This window comes from Stenella coeruleoalba, assembly GCF_951394435.1.
Source record: "Stenella coeruleoalba genome assembly, chromosome: 8".
Taxonomy (NCBI): Eukaryota; Metazoa; Chordata; class Mammalia; order Artiodactyla; family Delphinidae; genus Stenella; species Stenella coeruleoalba.
This window is the reverse complement of record NC_137154.1, coordinates 37213217-37233584: the sequence shown is the minus strand read 5'-3', so window position 1 is coordinate 37233584 and position 20368 is coordinate 37213217. Positions and strand designations below refer to the sequence as shown.

Sequence of the window (20368 nt, the reverse complement as noted above, 5' to 3'; positions counted from 1 at the left end):
GAAGGAACAAGGAGCCCTCTACCCTCTAAAGGGGGTGTTTCCCTTCACTGGGTACCTGCACCCTCCGTCCCCGCTCCTGTGACTGTGGAGGCCCACTCTGGGGTTAAGGCCTTCCTCAGGGTGAAGTGGCACCCAGGTGAGGGGGAGCCTTCCCCCACCCCCTGGGGCAGTGAGTACTCACTGGGAAGGATGGTTTTGTACCGGTTCTTCCGCACCAGCCCAGGGATGTTATACTCTTTTGGATCCACAAAGTTCATGGGAATTTCCTGCAGGAGGAGGACATGGGGGTGTGAGGAGAGGTGGGTTGACTTAAGTGCATGCATTCATTCAACAAACACTGACTATTAAATGAGTTAGTGCACATAAAAAGTATCTAGAACAGACCTGGCAAACGCTGAGTGCATAATAAATGTTATTATCACCATTGTTTATTGGGGGCCAGCCTGGCACATAGTAGACACTCAAAGAAGAACAGAAGAAAAAGTGACCTGGCAAATCACTGCCTTCTTCTGCACCCTGTGCTGCAGCCACACTGAGTGGTTTTACTGACCTGTGTTCCTACCCTGGGTGTCTCTACCTCAGGACCCTGGATAGTGCTGCTGACTCTGTAGTAACATCCACCCCATCCTCATCTTCTCATGTCCTCCTGTCCATCATAAAGCCACCTCCTCCAAGAAGCCTTCCCTGATTCTCCAGCAGGAAAGGAGCCTCCTTCTGGGCCTCCCAGAGTTGTATTTGCATCTCCCAATCACTCTCTATGTCAAGAGTTCCAAGTTGGAACTTCTCTGCCTGGAATGTGAGGTCTTTTCCGATCTGGCCTTTCTTCACCACCAGCTGCTCTGAAGAGACCCACCCTCCAGTTGTGCCCATCTCTTCCTGTGGCTAATTTGTCAGTATCCAGCTAGCCTCCAGGTCTGAGCTCACGGCACCCAGCTTGTGGGGAGCACCGGTCCCACCCCTCTTCATCACCCCAAATCCTTCCCAGCCTTTAAGGTTCACCTCTTCCCCCCGACCTGTGTTCTCTGGGATGACTCCTCAGTGTCTGTCTTCTCTTCACGCCCCTTCCCTCTGTCCACACGCTTTAGCACCTGACTTCACATGGTTTACAGTGTTCACTGTTTGTGGACACACTAAGTATGTGCTTTGTACGATGAGGATCATAATACTTACCTTCTAGGGTGGTTGTGAGAATCAAAATAAAAAGCATGTGCAGAAGCGCCCATGGAGTGGATGTGTGGGCACCCCCTCTTTCTTACTCTCTGAGCAAAACTGACAATGATCTACTGAACTGGAGATGACAAGGGGATGCAAGCCCTTTCCTCAAGGGGAGGTGTGGCTGTGGGAATGGCAGCTGAGGCTGAGTGGTCGAGGAAGGCTTCCTAGGGGACTCCAGGGTGGGGGATGATGACAGGGAAGGCACCGCGGCGGGGGCGTGGTGCGGGCCCAATTTGAAGTGGACAGTCCCTGCAGGGATGGGGATATAAGTCCGGAAAAGGAGTCTGGGGCTCGCTGAACTCAGGTAAGGCAGGCTGTGCCACATTCTAGAGAATCTGGAGCAACGGGTCAGAGGGTGATGGAGGGCTTCTCAGAGGGGAAAGACATCGGGTCCAGGTAGGGAGCAGGGAGGCCTGGGACGAGGGGAGCTGTGAGGGAGGCACACGGGTTCTCCATCCCTCTGGCTTCTCCCAAGAGGGACTCTCCCCAAATGCTCATGGCCTCTTGCCCGTTCCTACCCACAGAGGTGGGCGAGTTACCCAATGAGTGTGTTTGATTGAGGAACCGGGCTTTTGGACCCCAGCCCCTTCCTTCCTCCTTCTTTCCCGGCCCTCCTGCCAAGAAAGAATTATAGGGCTCCCCTATGAGGTGAGGCCGGCGATGTACCAGCACTGCCCCGGGGTGGGTGGAAAGTTTGTTCACTCTGGTGGTTGGTATTAGGAAGTTCCCTACTGCTACATACCCAATCCTCATGCTAAACCTAGCCTTTATCAGCAAAAATAAAGGTGGTTTTGTGATTTTCCATGTCTTGGCTCCTAACTGGTTGAGTGCTCAGGCAGGTAAAACAGGGGTGTCATTTATGGGCCCCTCAAAGTCCAACAGGAGGCAGCTGGAGGCTGCTGCCTAAGTCTAGAGGGGAGGCGATCAGGACCCCCCCTAAGCCTGAATCACAGAACTGGACAGATTTCAAAGGAGGACGAACAATGTTAGGTGATGTCGGGCAGGGGGAGGGTGGGAAAACGGGAGAGTCAGAAGAGAAGGCTTTCAGGAATTCCCTGGCAGTCCAGTGGTTAGGAGTCAGTGCTTTCACTGCTGGGGCCCAGGTTCAATACCTGGTGCCTCGCGGCGTGGCCAAAGAAGAAAAAAAGAAGAGAAAGCTTTCTAAGTCTTTCTCAGGCTTTCAGAGCACAGTCCTGGATGATAAAGACTTGGGAATGCCACAAACACCAATCACCCCATGGGCGCTTTGCACACGTTCTGCATCTCTTGAATCCTTGCAATACCTCTGTTATTTTTACTCCCATTTTCCAGATGAGAAACTGAGGCCCAGAGAGAAAACAAGACAGTAGGAGAGGTGAGAATGAAATGATGTTCATCTATCAGATGCTGAGTTTGGGGTACCCCGCTCCAAAGCCTTGCTGGGGGGATGAACATGTGCAGAACGGGCTGCCCCCTGCAGGGGAGCCGGCTCAAGGGGACTCACAAAGAATTCTGCCTGAAGCAGGAAGGGGTCCAGGGCCTTCTCGTGAAGCTCTTCGGCCTGGAGGACACGGGAGGCGCTGAGCAGGTACTCGCGGGCCGACTCCTCGCGTGGGGACATGAGATAGCCGAACCCCTCCTCATTGCAGCCCGGGGTGCACATGTCCAGGGTCAGGGAGACGTTGGAGCCCCTCCTGGAAGGACCGGGTAAGGAGGGGTGAGTATCAGGGTCAGGGACGGCCATCAGCTGGGGGCCTTGGAGCAGGAGGATGAGGGAAGGAGAGATGGGGGTGGGAACCAGGTGGGCTCCAGAGACAGGAGTGGGTGTGACATCTCCCCTGACACAGGGAGCGTGCGGCTCAGCCCCGAGGCTTAGGCTGCCTGTGGTGGAGTAGCCGAGTGTGGCCTCAGCCCGGTTCCCAGGGTTCAATGCAAGGGCCCTGAGCACTCTCCTCTGCCACTGCTGGAGGTAGTTCCCAGCCCTGTGGCCCCAGGAAGCTCACAGAGAGGGTGCCCGCCTGGAGCAGAGAAGCAGGGCTCGACCTTCTATATACCAGCCCCGACCGGCAGTCTGCAAGGACGCAGAATCCAGGAGAGGCCTGGGAAAGATGGGGTCTCAGGGGCAGCACAGCGGCAGCGAGGATGAGCAGACGCAACAAACCCTACTGTGTTCAGGGCACAGCACGGGAAAGCCCTCGTTACACGGAAAGGGGATCTGAGTGCTACAGCGGGGACGAGAATGGCCCAAGCACACAGTGAGGGGGTGGCAGAGGTGAAACAAAAAGCTAGGTTTTCCGAGTCCTCGTCCAGTGCTCTTTCCATGACATCATGTGGGCATCTCAACCTTGGTGTGATCTGGCTTACCCAGCCAGGCCCCCAAAAGAGAGTGCTGACACCTCCCAACGTGTGCTCTGGGGAACACTATGAGACACTATAAAAGAGAGCTAGTGGGAACCTGTATAGCACAGGGAGCTCAGCTCAGTGCTCTGTGAGGACCAAGATGGGTGGGATGGGGGTGGGGTGGGAGGGAGGTCCAAGAGGGAGGGGATAGATGTATACATATAGCTGATTCACTTCACTGTACAGCAGAAACTAACAACATTGTAAAGCAACTATACTCCAATAAAAAATAAAAAAAAATTGAGTTCAAACCAGAAAAAAAAAGGGTTCTGTGGTCAGATGGCTTTGAGGAATGCCACACATTACCCTTAGTCAGTCTACAATGACTACAAGCACGTTAAAGGTCCTGACAAGTCCTGCAGTAAAGAAACCTATCCAAACCACAAGTGTATGTGCGAGCATGCACGCATGTACACTTGTGTATGCCCATGTGTTTGTGTGTAGTAACAGCATTTCTTAGCATTCACCTTGGGGCATCCTGATCTATGTGAATCAGACCTGAAGAGGATGTGTCTCCACTGGTGGGCTTATGAGCTCAGCTCTTCCCTGGGCACTGGGAGGCAGAGTCAGGCATCTGCCCTTCCGATCGGGAGCTGAGAGCTCCAGGGCCCACAGAGCCCACCTCTCCACTGGACCCACCTCTCCTGCAGACCCATGGCCTTGACAGTCAGTGAGGCAGGGTCGGCCTCAAGCTTGATGTCCATCACGCAGTCAAACACAGGTGTCTCAGGGACAGGGTCCAGGTCCAGGAAGTCATCCTCGACCTTCTCCTCCATCCACTCAGAGTAGGTGAAAGAGGGCTGACGGCTCACCGACTGGCGCCTGTCCTCGGGGGGCAGCGGGCTGGGTGGCTCTGCGGGAGTTCTCAGGAGGTGCCACACCTAGTTCGGGGCATATGGCATCATGGCAGCCCCCCTGGGTGAGGGGGTGCCCATGGAGTTGAGCCCCCTGCTCCTCCACGTGTCTGGAGCAGCCCTACTCTCCTGGGAGCTGTCTGCATTGCACCACCCCTCACCTAGATGAGAGGCTCCACCCCTGTCATGTCCTCCCAGCCCCCTCCACCTCCAACCCTCAGGTTCTTGTGGATTGAAGCCTTCTTCGTGGGGTGGGGGTAGGGTTCCTTCTCCAGTCTTCTCCCTGCCTCAGCCCCTTTCCCCAGCCAAGAACGCTGCAAACCAATTTTGAGAAAGACGGCACCTCTCCCCCCAGGCTGGGCGCATTGGTGGAAGGAGACGGGTACCCCATCCTCAGCCCTACCCAGAAGGTGTAGTCTGTAGGTCAAATGGGAGAAGGTGGGGATCGGGCCTCAGGGTCACGGAAGAGGAGCACGGAGGCTGGTTCAGGAGGAGTCTTACCAAGGTGGTGATGAGGACCACGGACAGAGAGACCAGCAGCAGATTAGGGACGTCCCAGGTCCCAACAGCCAGCCAGGCCTGGAGAACAGCAGACAAACAGGGTGATGGGGGGGTGGGCAGAGTTCTCATGTTTCAACAGGGATAAAATCAAGGCTCTGAAAACTTTGGACCCGGTCTGGGTGGGGGACAGGGAGAAACACTTCAGGGGCCAGTAAATACCTCCTGAACTCAAAGAAGCCCTAGGCAGGGGTTGGTGGGACTGGAGGCCCCCGAGCATTCCCTCCTACCCTGGGGCTCCCTGGAGCGTACTCACCGAGGGTCCCAGCTGCTCCAGGAGCGTGAGCACGGAGGAGATGAGGTCTGTGGCATTTTGCGACCAGATGGGGCCGTAGCCGCTGAGCCAGAGCATCCCGCAGGCGAGCTGGGGCGGCCGGGGGCAGCACGCTGAGCCCGGAGCCTGGGCTCCTTGCTCCCATATACCCCCATCTCCCCACCCTCGAGAGCTCCCCTTCAGCCTCAACCTGGCCCCCCAAGGCCCAGACTGCGCAGCTGGGGCAAGGGCCTGGGACCTCTCCCTAGAGAAGAGCTGACTCAAGGGAGCCAAGAGAAAGCCCTTCCCAGAGGGGACCCTGCCACCCCACCAGGTACACATAACAAGGAGAGTCTCCCAGAGATGCCTCCAGAGACAGGAAGTCCTCAGAAGAACCCCTGCGGGGCCAGGGGGTTGGGAGTGGGCCTGTGTTCCTACTTCTGAGGTCAGGGTGTGAGGGGTTTATGGCTCAGAACTCCAGCCTTCTCCTCACACCAGCCCGAGGGCTGGAGTCACGAGGGACGCCACGGAGGCCCCTCATCCTTCTGTGTCCCCAGGCGGCCATCTCGGGGAGGAAGTGGAGGCCGTCCCTCAACCCGCCCTCCCTCCAGGCCCCGCAAGGCCTGTGATGTCCTTACCAGGAACTGGGAGGCAGCCAGCAGGCACAGGCTGCTCCTGACAGCGAAGGAGGGGCTCCTGGCGTCTCGAGGTGGTGGCTTCTGAGCTGTCTCTGAAGGCGGTGAAGGAGACGGGGGCAGTGGCACCTCTCTCTGCAAGGCCGTGGGCCCCTCGGCCTGGTCCAGCGCCTGCATCCCTACCGGCTGGGGGACACCTGCGGAAGGCGGACACGCGGCCGGTGATCCGGGCCCTGCCGACCCCGGCGGACCGCTCCTTCTGGGGCTGCCGTGGCTTCCTCTCAATCCGGGATCAGTCAGCCTGGCTCCGCTTCCAGCAGTCACCCTCGATTAGCAAAGCAATACTCACCTACCTTCGTCAGAAAGAGCTAAGTGTGGGTGGACAAATTATTTCTCTTTGATTTCTCCAGTAACAGAGTTAAAATGGCAGGAGGTTTTTCAGGGAGTTAACATCGTGGTGTTTACACAGCTTCATTCTTTTCCCATTCCTTAAGGAAACGAAAAACCACCACCTCAAACTCAATTAAGAGAGAGAGGGAAAAAAAGGTACGGCATGACCAGGCCGTGACCCTGAGCAGCCCACCCATGCCTGCCCTCTGGGTTTTCGTCTCTCATGCTCTGCGCCCCGACTCAGTATGTGTGCCGGGGGGGAGACGCCGGACACTTGACAAGGTCACAGCCCCGTGCCCCTTCCCCACCTCAAGACCCCACACTGAGGGGGGATGGGGGTGGTCAGGATGGTGTGGAGGAAAATCTCGGTGCAGCAGAATTGATGTCAAACGTCTAAGATCCAGTTCTGGGTCTATCCCTGGTTGTGTGACCTTGGGAAAGTCACCCCCTCCTTTCTGGACCTCAATTTCCACACCTCGAAAATGGGGGTTGGGGGGTCTCCCTTGGTTTTCTTTTTTAAAGTTGTTGCTGTTTTTGATGTGGACCATTTTAAAAATCTTTATTGAATTTTTTACAATATTGTTTCTGTTTTACGTTTTGTTTTTTTGGGCACAAGGCATGTGGGATCTTGCTTCCCGACTAGGGATCGAACCCGCGGCCCCTGCATTGGAAGGCGAAGTCTTAACCACTGGACCGCCAGGGAAGTCCTCTGGTTTTCTAACTGTGCTTTAAGGAGCCCTGGTGTTTTCTCAGGTGCACCAGCTACGACCAAGGGCTCTGGGTCCCTGTGCCTGGGCCTCAGCCGTGGGAGCTGTTCAATACCGTTCCATATACTGGGTTTCCTCTAAGATGATTTCAACACAAGGTTCCACAACTAAACAAGTCTGAACAGCACTGGCTTGGATCTGATGCCCTGGTGGAGTGTGGAGATTCCAGCAGCACCACCGCAGTGAGCCCAGAGGTTGGAGCTCCCCATTTAAACCCACACTGTCCAATCTATTGCCAAGAAGAGAGGCACCGGCAAGACGGACGTGTACGGCTTGATGGTGGGGATGGGACGGTCCACATACCACTGTGTATATATATGGGACAATGGACTCCTTTTCTGGTTGGGAGACAACGGAACACCCACAGCCAAGACCACGCGAGGCCAACATAGTTGTCTACATGCTCGCTTGGTTACGTGACAAGTATTTGCTGAGCATCTCGCATGGCCTGGATCAACAATGCGGTGATCCTGGGGATACCTGTATTTCTCTCCCAGGCTCCTCCTTCCCAGACCTTACCCTGTATAGCTCCCTACCTGCTGTGGTCCAGCCACACTCTTTGGCAGTTCCTCGGGTAAGCCCACACCCCATGTTTTGCATATCCTGTCCCCTCTGCCAGGAACATTCCCCCAACATCCTGCTCCCCTCAACTGTCCCCAAAACACTTTGCCAAGTTGACTCCTAATCATCTTGTAGAACTCAATCAGCTGCCTCCTAAAGGAGGGGCTCCCCTACCACACACACTCAGCAACCCACATCCCTCCTTCATACGACCAGCAGCAACAATACACCTGGCGAACACACAGCCCTGCTTTGAGTGCTCTGCACGTTAATCTATTCACTCTTCATGGTACCCTATGAAGTTGGCACTACTATTATCCTCATTTTACAGAAGAGAAAGATGAGGTGCAGAGAGGCTAATAAGTGGTTGAGGTGGGTTTGAAGTGAGGCACTTGGACAGGCTCTGAGCTACAGTACACTCACTCCAGTCTGTCAAAATTATTTGTTGAATATAATCTCCCCCAGTCTCTGTAAGTTCCACGAGGGCAAGAGCAGTATTGGTTTTGCTCATCCTGACTGTCCACAACATGCAGCGCTAGTCCTGGCATGTAAGTCTACAATCAATATTTCCTAAATGAGTGAATGATGATGGGTAAGTGATAAACAAGGATAATAATACATTCTTTGAAAAGCTGCGATGAAGACGGTAGATCCTATAGATGCAACATCCAACTTGGCACCTGGCATCTAGTAGTTGCTCAAGAAACATCAGATTATAATAATGACAACACGTAACTCCTGCCTTCAAAAGGCTCAAGTCAGCTGAGTAAAACAGACCAGTGGATGAGTGTTTACAATACAGTGCATTACGTGAAAAATCTAAGTGCTGGTAGAGCCTAAGGGCCTCTACCTTTGCCCAGGGAGGCTATAGTTACTAACCACAAGAGCAGATATCTCAGATCCAGCCGCTGCTAAGAGATGGATCACGTAGGAAGCCAAGAGTTTCCACTATTGATAAGCAGAGGGTTGATTACCCGAGTGGCAAGTTCTCCACCCACACCTTCAGAAAAAGCAGTCGATGTGTGATGGCAAATACGGACAGGTAGGAGGGGTACAGCTCAGGGGCCACCTGGCTTGGCTCGTAACACACACTGTGGACTTTGGGCAATCCTTTCTCCCCCCTGGGTCTCAGTTTCCTTATCTGTAAAAGAGGGAGAACACAGTGCTTCTTAGATGCTTCTCCCATCCTTAGAGCAAAGGGGACATGGGTCTTTGGGGAAAAACAGCAAGTCACATGATCCTGGACTTTGCTGCTTTGTTTGAAAATTCATGGGTGTTCTTTATTCTATTCTATGGCATATCTGTGCTTGTTTTGATCTTAAAATAATGTTTTCTTTTTTCCTCCCAAAGCTTGGAATCAAATTTATGCTTCAGGAAAATGTTCTACATTTATCCTGTGGCTTTGCCCTCAGGGGTACATGCACCCCAGTCTGAGAAGCCTGGAACCTGCCTGCAATAAAACGTCATCATGCTGCCGTTAGTAATGACTGTAGATAAATATTTAATAATGGGGAAAGAGATTTCGATGGTGTGGAGTGAGAAAGGCAAGGTTACAAAACAGTCTGCTCTCCTTGGCCTTAAAAATTAAGAAAGTATATAAAAAGGTGGAGAATCCCCGATGAAAGACGAGAGGCTAAGTCAAGTGGTGCTTGGAAAGCGTGCAGCACACCGGACGCCGGGCACACAGGAAGTGTTTAATGAACACCATACACGGTAAATGGGAAGAACAGAAGACAGGTAGTAGTAACAATAGTTCTTTGGAGGAGGGTGAGAGTAGAGTGATTTTTTTCATTGTTTACATATTCTTTATTTTTATTTTTGGCTGTGTTAGGTCTTCATTGCTGTGCACAGGCTTTCTCTAGTTGAGGCGAGCGGGGCTACTCTTTGTTGCCGTGCACGGGCTTCTCATTGCAGTAGCTTCTCTTGTTGAGAAGCACGGGCTCTAGGCACGTGGGCTTCAGTAGTTGTGGTGCGCAGGCTCAGTAGTTGTGGCTCGCAGGCTCTAGAGCGCAGGTGCAGTAGTTGTGGCGCACAGGCTTAGTTGCTCCACAGCATGTGGGATCTTCCCGGACCAGGGATCGAACCTATGTCCCCTGCATTGGCAGGCGGATTCTTAACCACTGCACCACCAGAGAAGTCCCTGTTTATATATTCTAAATTTCCTCCAATAAGTAAATAGGCACATACGTATAGAGATAAATATATATGTATATACATAAATTTATTTGTAGTGAGGAAAAATATTTTTAAAAAGAGGGCACTGTTCTGAGTTCAGATATTATGAGGCCTGCTTAATATTCCCAGGTTCAGGACCCCAACTTTCACCTGTCACACCTAAATGGCATGTGGGGGGACTGGGAGAGATTGAGAGTGAGTGCAAGTCTCTGTGAGACCCACCCAGCCAGAGAGCAGCCACTCAGAAGACAGGCCCCCTGACATCACTTCTGCATATGAAAGATGGCAGGTTAACAGCCTGGCACCTTAAGGGGGCAGAAGAAAACCTGCAGGCTGGCGGGGCCCTGTATGCACCTCTCAGAGACAAGGGTGGAAGCTGTTTTTTTGTTTTTAAACCCACAGGGTATCTGGCAGCCCTGGAGGCTGGATGAGTCCAACTGAGTGCCTGGTAGATGCCTACCTTTCAGAGCAGGGTTTATTTAAAAGCTTTTCTGGGCAGAAATCTAACATTTCTTTACTCAGGAAGATACTTCTTCTCACACACACTATATTCTGCCTGTAATTCTGGAGGGGATCCACGGACCTCAGGTTAAGAACCCGTGATCTCAGGGATGGGGAGCGGAGGTCTGTGATCAGGTGGTAGAAGTGGGGAGGTAGAGAACTGGGCTGATTTTAGTCTCTGCTCATTCATGTGTGAGTCCGACACATTTATTGAGCACCGATTATATATCAATACTTTGCCAAGCACCAGGCTAGGCTCTGTGGATACAGCAGTGAACAACACAGTGCCCGCCCTCATGGACCACAGAGGTCCTGGGCTCCTTTGTCCTTTGTCCTCCAGGTCCTGCTCCTAGAGATCACGCCAGCCCTTCTCCTCACCCTGCCCACCCTTCCACTCACTGTCTTGCTCCGGAATGAGAATGCCAGATCTCTTGGGTAGGCTCTGTGCAGCTCCCAAAGCGCTTGTGCGCACGCAGTTCCTTTTGCTTCTCTGTGAGGTAGACATTGGCATCATCAGCCCTGTTTTGCTGGTGAGAGGCGGCTGCTTGTGTCAAGGACTGGCTTTTCAGTAGTTCACAGCAAGGTAGCTGCTTTGCCATGCACGAAGCCCTGACTCAGAGGCACCTTGCTGACAGTGACAGAACACTGGGCTCCTCTCGGGCCTGCTTCCTGCATGGGGTGAAAGGGATTTTCCAGGCATGGAAATCGGGCTGAGCGAGGTTCAGTGGCTTGCCCAAGTACGTGCAGACCCGAGATGCAAACCCAGGCCTTCCTGACGCCAAGTGGTCTTTCCGCTTTGCCAAACTGCTTCTCAGGAGAGGTCACTGCAGCAAAGGCAGGGAGATGATGAGAATCTGGGAGGGAGGGAGTCCCTGTGTCTGGGGATCCTTGAACCCTAACCAGCTGCATGGGGGTGGCGGTGCAGCTTTTGTGCCAGATCCCGGCTCCTCAAAGGCTGTATCTTATGAAAGGAAGGAACACTGGAAGGCAGGCGCTCTGCATCCTGGGCCAGAGCTCTAGGGGCCCTGGGTAAGGCGCGCAGGCAAGTGGCCTTGAGGGTTTACCCTGGGCATGTGGAAACACCACGATCCCTCTCCCGTCACCTGGCACCCAAATCCCACCATTAAACTCTGCAGCCACGGTGTGCCCCGGGGCCGGCCCCGCCCGAGCCCGAGAACATGGCTGTTCCTGTTGGTGACTCATCCTCGGAGCTGCCAGCCGCAGAACCGGAGCCGGAAGGCTGGCCCGCTTCTGTTTACATGAGGAGGGAGCTCTTGCCCCATTCAGCTTTTCTTCTCTTCCCAAACGTGGCCAGGAGGGACCTCCCCACCATGCCCACGTAGCCATGGGGGCGCTGACCAACAGAACATCACACTCAGCCCTGCCCGGGCTTCTAGAACCACTGATGGGCAGAGCCAGACCAGCCTTGAGGGGCATCTGGTCTAGTCTGCTGGTTTCTCAGATGGGGAAACTGAGGCCGAGAGGGAAAGTGGCTTGCTGTAGGTCAACAATCAGCCAAACGTTGAGCCAGGACCACTGAGGGCTAACACGTACTGAGCGCTCACTGAGTGCTTCACGTATATTAACCCATTTAATCCTCACAACAATGCTAGAAGGTACTGCTCTTACTCTCATTTTACAGATGAAGTAACTGAGGCACACGGGCGTTAAGTCGCTTGGCCAAGTCAGCTAACAGTAGGCAGAAGCTAAGACTAGAACCCGGGCAGCCTGCGGCCAGAGCCCATACCGTTAACCAACCCACCAGATGAGACTAGCTCAGGTGATCAGCTCTCCACACCACAGCATCTTGAAGAAATCTCCAACACTCCTGACCCTCCATGTGTTCACAAGTACAGCGTCATCTCTGTGGGAGATGGTGCTGGGCTCCACAGCCCATCACTGTGTCTGAAACCCCACCCTTAGACACAGACACTTGTTTATAGGATTACTGCTCTTACCTCACTGTGGGGATGGAGGGGAGTGGAGGCGGCGGGGGGCCTGTCTGCAGACACCTGAGGGGGCTGTGCTAGGGAAGGGGGCACGTCAAGAGCTGAGAATGGGACCAGTGTGTGGAGGCTCTTGGGAGGCAGATTTCCAAGTACCTCAGAGACACTATTGGTTTGGTTCCAGGCCGCTGCAATAAAGCAAACACCGCAATAAAGCAAGTCACACGAATTTTTCGGTTTCCCAGTCCATACAAAGGTTACGTCTGTACTCTACTGTAGTCTATTAAGTATGCAGTAGCATTATGTCTAAAAGAACAATGTACACACCTGCATTTAAAAAAACACTATTGGAAAAATGGTGCCGACAGACTTGCTCAATGCAGGGTTGCCACAAGCCTTCAGTTTGTGAAAACCGCAGTATCTGTGAAGCGCACTCAAGCGAAGCGCAATAAAAGGAGGTACCTCTGTAACAAGAACGATCTCTAGGACCCGGCCCTATCCAGCCAGCACTGCAGCTCTTGCTGTCCCTACAAGTGCCTTGTTTCTGGGGAGGAAGCTCCTTGGGGGGACTCCTAGCCAAAGCTCTGGAGTCACCCAGACTTAGCTTTGAAGCCCGACTGTGCCACTTACCACCTGTGTGACCTTGGGGAAGTGACTCAGTCTCTCCTCTGGACAACAGATCCACTAAGCCTTGCTGGCTGGGGTCTGAGGATGCCATAAGGTAATAAACGCCCAGTGCTTAGCCTGGTGCCTGGCGCACGGTGAACGCTCGGTAAACAGCAGCAGAATTGAGAGAGGAGGGGGAGGAGGGGAGGGGAGGGGAGCATGAGGGACAGGCAACAGGACCGGGTCCCTTTCATCTGCCAGGTGAGCCCTTCAGGAGGACAGTGGGTGCCCTGCCCCCACGTGGGCGAGGGCTTTGAGGCTGCCGACTGGCACCTGGGGTCGGTGGATGGAGTGGGCATGGGCCGGGGGTTGAGGAAGTGGGGCAGCTTTGCTCTCTCAGTTAATTAAATCTGAAATGCTAACAAGCTTTCAAAACAAAAGGCAACTCAAGTACTCTTTGGATGGGATATAATAAAACGGTTCTATCTGAAATTGCAAACAGCTTTGTTGCTGCAAACAAAGGCTCAGTTCTTTGTGCCTCTCTGGAGCGGAGGCCCAGAAGTACAAGGGTGAAAAGGGTCAATGAAACTCTGAGGGTGCAGCTACCCCCTCCCCCCAGCCCACGGTGAGAACTAAAATAACCAACGGAGAGGCCCTGGGCAGTGGGTACCAGAGGTCCCTAGTGCCTGAGACTTAAGCCCAAACATGTGGGGAGGGAGGGACAGAATTGGGAGAGCCTCTTGCTCCACCCTCCCATTTTACAGATGAGGAAACTGAGGTCCAGAGAGTAAGAGGCAGAATCAGGACTGGCACACATGTCTTTAACCCTCTGGTTCAGTTTTCACTCGTTAGGCCAGCATGGGATGTTTCACAGGGGCTGCCTGTGGGTACCTGAAGGTCTGAGGCCTCCCTCCCTGACAGCAGAAGGCTGGGTCCTGGTTTGGGGTTGCTTGGTGGGTCCTGGTAAATGCTCTCAGAGGTCTAGGAAAGTCCAGGGGATAGGAGGTGAGCAAGAGCCAACCAAGACCCCCCAGGACAGATGTGCTGACAAAGTCCAACCCTCCAGGGGCTGTTGCCCTCAGTAACTGGGGAGGCTCACAACACTGGCAGTGTCAAGAGGCCTGGGTAGCAGTTCTAGCTCTGTGAGGAGTGGGCTGTGTGACCCTGGGCGTCTCACTGCCTTTACGGGCCTCAGAGGCCTTCTGTAAATTCAGAGTGTGCCTGGGGGTCTTTAAGGGCCCTTCTAAGGCTAAAGATCCACTGTTGCCTTTTTTAAAAAAACAAATCTGAGCCCCTGCTTTAGTTTCGTTCGATGGCTTCCCCTTGTTCTTAGAATAAAGGCCCAAATCCCTGCCACGGCCATCAATAAAGGCCCAGCATGCTCTGTCCCCTGCGTATCTCCCCAGCTACCACCCACACCGTTTCCTCCTGGTTCTCTGTGTTCCAGATCCTCTGCTGGAACCAATCCGGGAAGTAGAAAACTCTGGAAATGCGTGCTTCTGCTCCACAAAATTCTTACCTAGTCCTAGGAAACACATAAGCTGTAAGCCAAAGCGCCCTCCTGTGCTATCTGCGGTGGGGTGGGAGGAGCGGGGCACCTACATTCCCATCACTTGGGGAAGCTGGTAGGCCGCGTCCAGGGACACACTGGGGAATACTCTGCAGCCCTTAGAAGCAAAGGATCAGAGGACATACGGCACCATGGAAGGACCTCAGAAACACGGCTGAGCGAAAAGAATGAGACCGAACACAACACAATAGACACAAATTTTAAAAATATATACACACGACATACTGCCACTCATTCTGCAAGAGCACACAGAAACGCACAAAATACGCCTTAAACACGTTAGAACACACTAACTGTGGGGAGAAGGGACCTGGCGGTGGGAGACAAAAGAGAAAAAATCAGTGAATGAAAGCAGAGAGGGGCACTGCGGGGACCCGTGAAGAAAGTGGGGCCACAGAGGAGTATGACTGACAGCTCTGAACCTACCACCAGTCACTACCCCCTGCTCCCCCAGGTAAAAACAAAACCAGTTGAGTTGGAGGGGGGGCCAAGGTCCAATGGGGAAAGAATGAACGAAAGCAGAGGACCCTCCATCCCGTCTGTGTCCTGGAACTGGGAGAATTACAGAGCGAGAACTTGTTCCTCCTGCCCTGGGAACGGACACCCACTGAAGAACTCATGGACTTAGTGAAACAGAGTTGCCTGTCAAGGACCCCTGAGTCTCCCCTTCTCTGAACTGGTTCACCAACATGACATGACGTGAGTCATTTAGTTGGCTTTCTATGGGGTGGGGGGAGGGATTCCATGCCTTGGTGACTGTCTCCACCGATGCCCCCAAAGGATTAACCAGCCCCCATTAAGATCCCTGGGGTTGGGTCAGCCCCCGACTCTGTGCCTGCCCTGCTGAGCAACCCAACCTGGAGGGAGGTGACTCACCCCAGGGGGCCCCCATGATCCCCAGCTACCACTCTTGCCTGGCGAGGATTAATAAATATTTTCCGGTGGCCAATCTTTTTTTTTTTTTTTTTTTGGCCACACCGCGCAGCATGCAGGATCTTAGTTCCCCGACCAGGGATCGAACCCACACCCCTGCAGTGGAAGTGTGGGGTCTTAACCGCCAGATCGCCAGGGAAGTCCCAGATGGCCAATCTTTTAAAAATGATTTTGGAAAATATGAGGGGGAAAAAACCCATAAAAGCATAAATGAACCCCAAGTCATCCATGATCCTACCACACTGAGAAAGGCACTGGTTTCCTTTAGATATATTTTCTAGTATTTTTTTCTTTCTCTGTGGGTGGATTTTTTCGCCCACCATTCTGTATACAGTTGGCTCTCTGTATCTGCGGGTTCCACAGCTGTGGATATGGAGGGCCAACTGTACAGGCATATCCTGAGAATATGCCTTTTTGAATTGCAAGGATTCAACTCTTAAGCAGTATGGTAGACAGCCTCCAGGGGGCCCTAGTGATCCCCCTTTCCTGGTATTCACACCAAGGTGCCAGACATGTAAGAAAAGCTTTCTTGGACCTTCTATTCCAGCCCAGCACCCGGTGAATACAGCTGAGTGAATGACCTCAGTTGAAGCCATAGGGAACAGAAGAACCTCCCAGCTGAGCCCCTCATGACCCTCTGAATCATAAACAAATAAAATGGTGGTTGTTTTAAGTGAGTAAGTTTTGAGACAATTAGGCAGCAATAGATAAACAAAGCACATCCTGAGACTTGAAAAGAAGAAATGAGCTTAAATGGAAGGAAAGAGGTTGTTGTTTTTGTTTGTTTGTTTTTAAGGTATAAAGAAGTTCCTGGGAGTTGGGGTATTTAGTCCCTGGGCCAAGTCAAGGAGAAAGGTGACAGCATCTGTCACTGCATATCTTATACAGTGATGCCCATTTGTCTGAAAGGGCTTGACATCAACCTGGGTGGAGGCACGGGACCAAACCAGATGGCCTCTTTTTTCCAGTTGCAAAGACTCTTTGTAGTTTCATCATACATCCAGGCAACTCCCAGGAATGTCAGCATTGTTTCTATACAGGAAAATGGATGACTGGCCTCTCCAGCAAGTCTGGCTCCTCTTCCCACCTGACTCTGCAAGTAAACAACACTCCCCTATGTGTCTGTGGTGGCATGTGGTGGGGAGTCATGAAAGGTCCACAGACCCGTATCACCCACTCCACATCTGAAGGTCTGGCCTGGGATTGGATGCCTGGGCCCCTGATGCCTGGGAACATGCACAGGTGTTTTTGGTTGTTGTTTATACTCCACATCCTGGCAAAATCATCACCATCATTATTAGCTACCATTTATGGAGCACTGCGTAATAAGCATTTCACACACATCAGCTTATTTAAACCTCCCAAAATGTCTGTGAAGATCTTATTATCACCCTCACTTTGCAGTGAAGAATTTGGAGCTCAAAGTGGTCAGACTATTTACCTGAGATCAAGCTGCTGGTCAGCAGCAGAGCTGAGATTGGAACCCAGGTCTGACTGCCCCTCCGGGACCCCAAGACCCAGCTAGATGGGCTCCTGCCTCCATATCTGTCCTGGTGTCTGAGGACAGTTAACCGCTACCATCGCTGATCAGTGAGTACCTGGGTTGGTACATTTCTTCTCAATACAGTGGTATCGTTACGGACTACTCTCTAAATTAGGGTTCTCAGTACATCTGGATAGTGTTGTTTGCCTTTCTTTAATTTCTATCCTAAAGTCTCAAAGACAATTCATAGTACCATTGGCCACATAAACACGCCTAAATGCATTAAAAGTCCCGAATGAAAACAGAGCCATCGATTAAAGAACTAAAAGTCAACAGCACCTAAGCTGCTGAGCGTTGATGGGCACAAGTGACATCTCAGTAATGATACTGTTTCCAAGTCTGTCTTCTCTACGTTTGTCCATCTGGGCTCCTGCACCTGGTCCCAGACCATTTGAACCAGTACCAGGCACCAGATCAGGGGGCTCTGTGAGAACAAGCATTAGCAGGTGGGGGATAAGGCCCATTCTGAGGTTAACCTGTTCCTTAAGATGCTTTGATAGCTGGTTCCTCAAGACACGAGCCAGGAACCTACTCATCCTTTAGGTCACAGTTTAAAGGCCACTTCTTCCAGGAAGCCTTCCCTGACTGCCCCCCCCCAGCCGAACCCGCCCAAAATAACGTAATGTTATTGTTGCACACTTCCATGGTACCCTGTCCTCCTGACAGCAGGGACCAGGTCTCTCCTGCTCTTCACTGTATCGTCAGTACCTGATACAGCACTGGGCACAAAGTGGATGTTCAATAAACGCTTGCTGAATCAATAACAGTGTCAGGCTGCCTTTTCAATCAGCCCTTGTTGGCTTCTGGTGAAGACCTCATCCATGTCATGGTGGGATGGCTGTGAAAGCTATGGCCTGACTCTCCCTGATGACCGGGGTAGTCACTGCGTGATTAGGATAACAAAGATTTCCTCAATACAGGCTTTCCCTTTACTTTATAAAAGACCACCCAGGATGGACAGTGGTCTCTTGCTGAGACCTAGACTTTGACCTCCTCAGAGGAGGGTCCATCTGATATCCATGATGGTACAGAGCCTAGGGCTGGGCTCGGGGTAGCCTTCAAAGCCAGGACTTAAGGTGTGGAGAAGTCAGCTGTTCCTACCAAAGGGGCAATGACCTACTCAGGCCTTCAGTGGCTACTCACAGCCTTGCATAGACCCGGCTGATCATAACACACTTAAATCTCAGGGTGGCGGGGACTGCCATGGCTCCAACCAGCTGCCGGCTGTAGGAGGCCTTTGGGAGCACCTTATTCCCCAAAGCAGTGTGGTCCTTAGATCTGGCCCCTGGGCTCCCTCTCCTCTGGCCATGCCACTCCCCATGGAGCAAAAGGCCCCCAGGGCCCAGGAGGTGTGCCCACGCCCCGCTTTCCAGGCCATGCTCTGGTTACGAGGACTCCAGAACCCTCTGCCCGAATGGCCTGAAGCCTTCATGAACGCACGTACACACTTCTGAGCAGGGACGTGGCCTTCCCCGGGGGTATATTTAGGTCTGAGGGGTGGCCAAGTGTCAGCTAGCAGGGTGGAGTGTGAACCATACTTGCACGCACAGACTGACGTGCCCCCATGCATTCAGACGAGGGCCCTCCCAGTGCAGGACTGAGCAGGGGGTGGTGCCCCACGAGGGGCCCCAACGGCAGTCTGACCTTGGTCCCTGCAAACATTAGGAGCAGGCCTGCTCATGAACCTGCCCGCTGGAGACGCTGTGAGCAACGTGGTGACGTCATGCCATCACCAGCACCTACTGTTGCCTTATTCACCTCCTTCCCCTGCCCTGTATCCCTGAGGAAGCTGCTGGTCCCAGGCTAGGCCTGCACTGGTGCTATTCGGGCAGGAGCAGAGGTCCCAGCATCAGCAGGGTTGCCTGCTTTCTCGCAAATGTGAACACCTACACACAGAAGGGGAGAGAGTGTGAGTTTGAATGTTTAAATGTGTTTGGGTGACTGTGAGCAAGAAAATGAGGGAGGAAGTGAGCAAGTGAGGGGGAGTGCAAGAGCAAAGGAGGGTGAGCACGTGAAAAAGCGCGTGCGCACGCGAGAGGAGAAACCTGTGTATGCCCGTGCACGGACCTGGAGATACACCGGTGCCCACCACGGTACCTAGGAACTGCGTGCAGTGAGGGAGGGCAGGAATGTGCCTGCTTATCTGCATGTGCAGGAGAAGGGGGCGTCGTTGCAGGAAAGAATGAGACCTAAAGAGGAAACAGAGAACAAGCGTGTCCATCTCTAAGAAGCATCTCTAGCGGAAAGGGGTGGATGACAGGGTGATGGAGTTAAGAGGTCCTGGGTGTGCAAGAGGAAGAAGACTCATAGGTGCGGGAGCTGCACGTGCCCAGGGGACTGCGTGTGGGTATGTGCACATGCATACGTGAGCACGAGGCTGTGACAAGTGACAGCAGACATGAGTGTGTGTGCGCCTGTGTGGAACGCCTCCGGGGGTGCGAGTGAGCGTGCCTGCCCCGGGGGCAGCTGTGGGCTGCCTGCAGGTGTCGGCGATGCCTGAGGATGCTTTCACCCAGAAATCTCAGTCTGGGAGGACTGGATGACACTGGCTAGGGTCTGGGTGACCGCAGCCCCGGGAGTGTTGGCCATGTCGCCCCCCGCCTGGCAGCTCCTGTGGGAATGAGTGAGTCACCCAGGCATGGCTGGTCCTCACTCTGCCTTGCCTCTTAGTCTCGCCCAGTGGGGAAGACAGCTGGGAGGGGGAGAGATTACCCGAGGGCTGTATTTTTACATCATCATTATGCAACTGCTTGCAGTGTCCATGGGCTCATTCTAAAGGCCCAACGCCCCAGGTCTCTGGGCCTGTATGCCTCCATCTCCTTTTATGTCCAAGGTGCAGCTTAGGTTGGTGGTTTTGGCTGACGAACACTGCGGAAGTCTACTCCTAACCAGGTTCCAGGACCACCCTATTTACAATGCCAACCATCCCCCCCCGCCCCGGCCACCCAGTCCCAGTCCTTTCCCACCTCCCCCTTTTTGGCTTTAATTTTCTCCACAGCACTTATCACCATCTGCTATACTATATATTTTACTTATTTATTGCCTATCTTTCCCTTAATAGCAAATGCCTATGTCATTTGCCACATTCCAGGCATTGTTCTGAGCTCCATTTAATCCTCCAACAACCGTACATGGTAGTGAATGTTATTCTTGCCATTTTGTAAATGGAAGGCAGAGAGGTTAAGTAGCTTGCCCAGGATCACCGCAACGGTAAATGGTGGAGCTACGCCTGGGTCCAGGATGCCTGCTCTTAACTAGGGCAAAATACTGTCCTGTAAGGGTGGGAAATTTTCTCAGGTTGCTTCATTGTTGAAACTCCAGTGCTTACAGAGTGCCCAACACATGGAAGTGGTCAGTGAATACTGAGTAAATGGATGAAGAAATGAGTGAATGAACGTTGCCATGGAGGATGGAATAGAGAGGTAGTTGCCTTCAAAGAGCTCACGGTCCCATGGAGGAAACAGACAAAAAGTTATTTCAGT

At 52.9% G+C, this 20368-nt stretch overlaps 1 protein-coding gene across 1 annotated transcript in view; it reads right to left on the bottom strand.

Annotated features, from left to right (window-relative positions):
* PTPN5 (protein tyrosine phosphatase non-receptor type 5) overlaps positions 1 to 20368 on the bottom strand; it is a 54456-nt gene that overhangs the window by 8102 nt on the left and 25986 nt on the right. The window contains exons 4-9 of the mRNA XM_079930302.1: positions 5898 to 6091; positions 5263 to 5370; positions 4950 to 5027; positions 4234 to 4475; positions 2699 to 2888; positions 182 to 266 (exon numbers count right to left, since the gene is read on the bottom strand). Coding sequence (XP_079786428.1) covers positions 182 to 266; positions 2699 to 2888; positions 4234 to 4475; positions 4950 to 5027; positions 5263 to 5370; positions 5898 to 6091 — 897 coding nt within the window. The remainder of the gene's footprint in view (positions 1 to 181; positions 267 to 2698; positions 2889 to 4233; positions 4476 to 4949; positions 5028 to 5262; positions 5371 to 5897; positions 6092 to 20368) is intronic.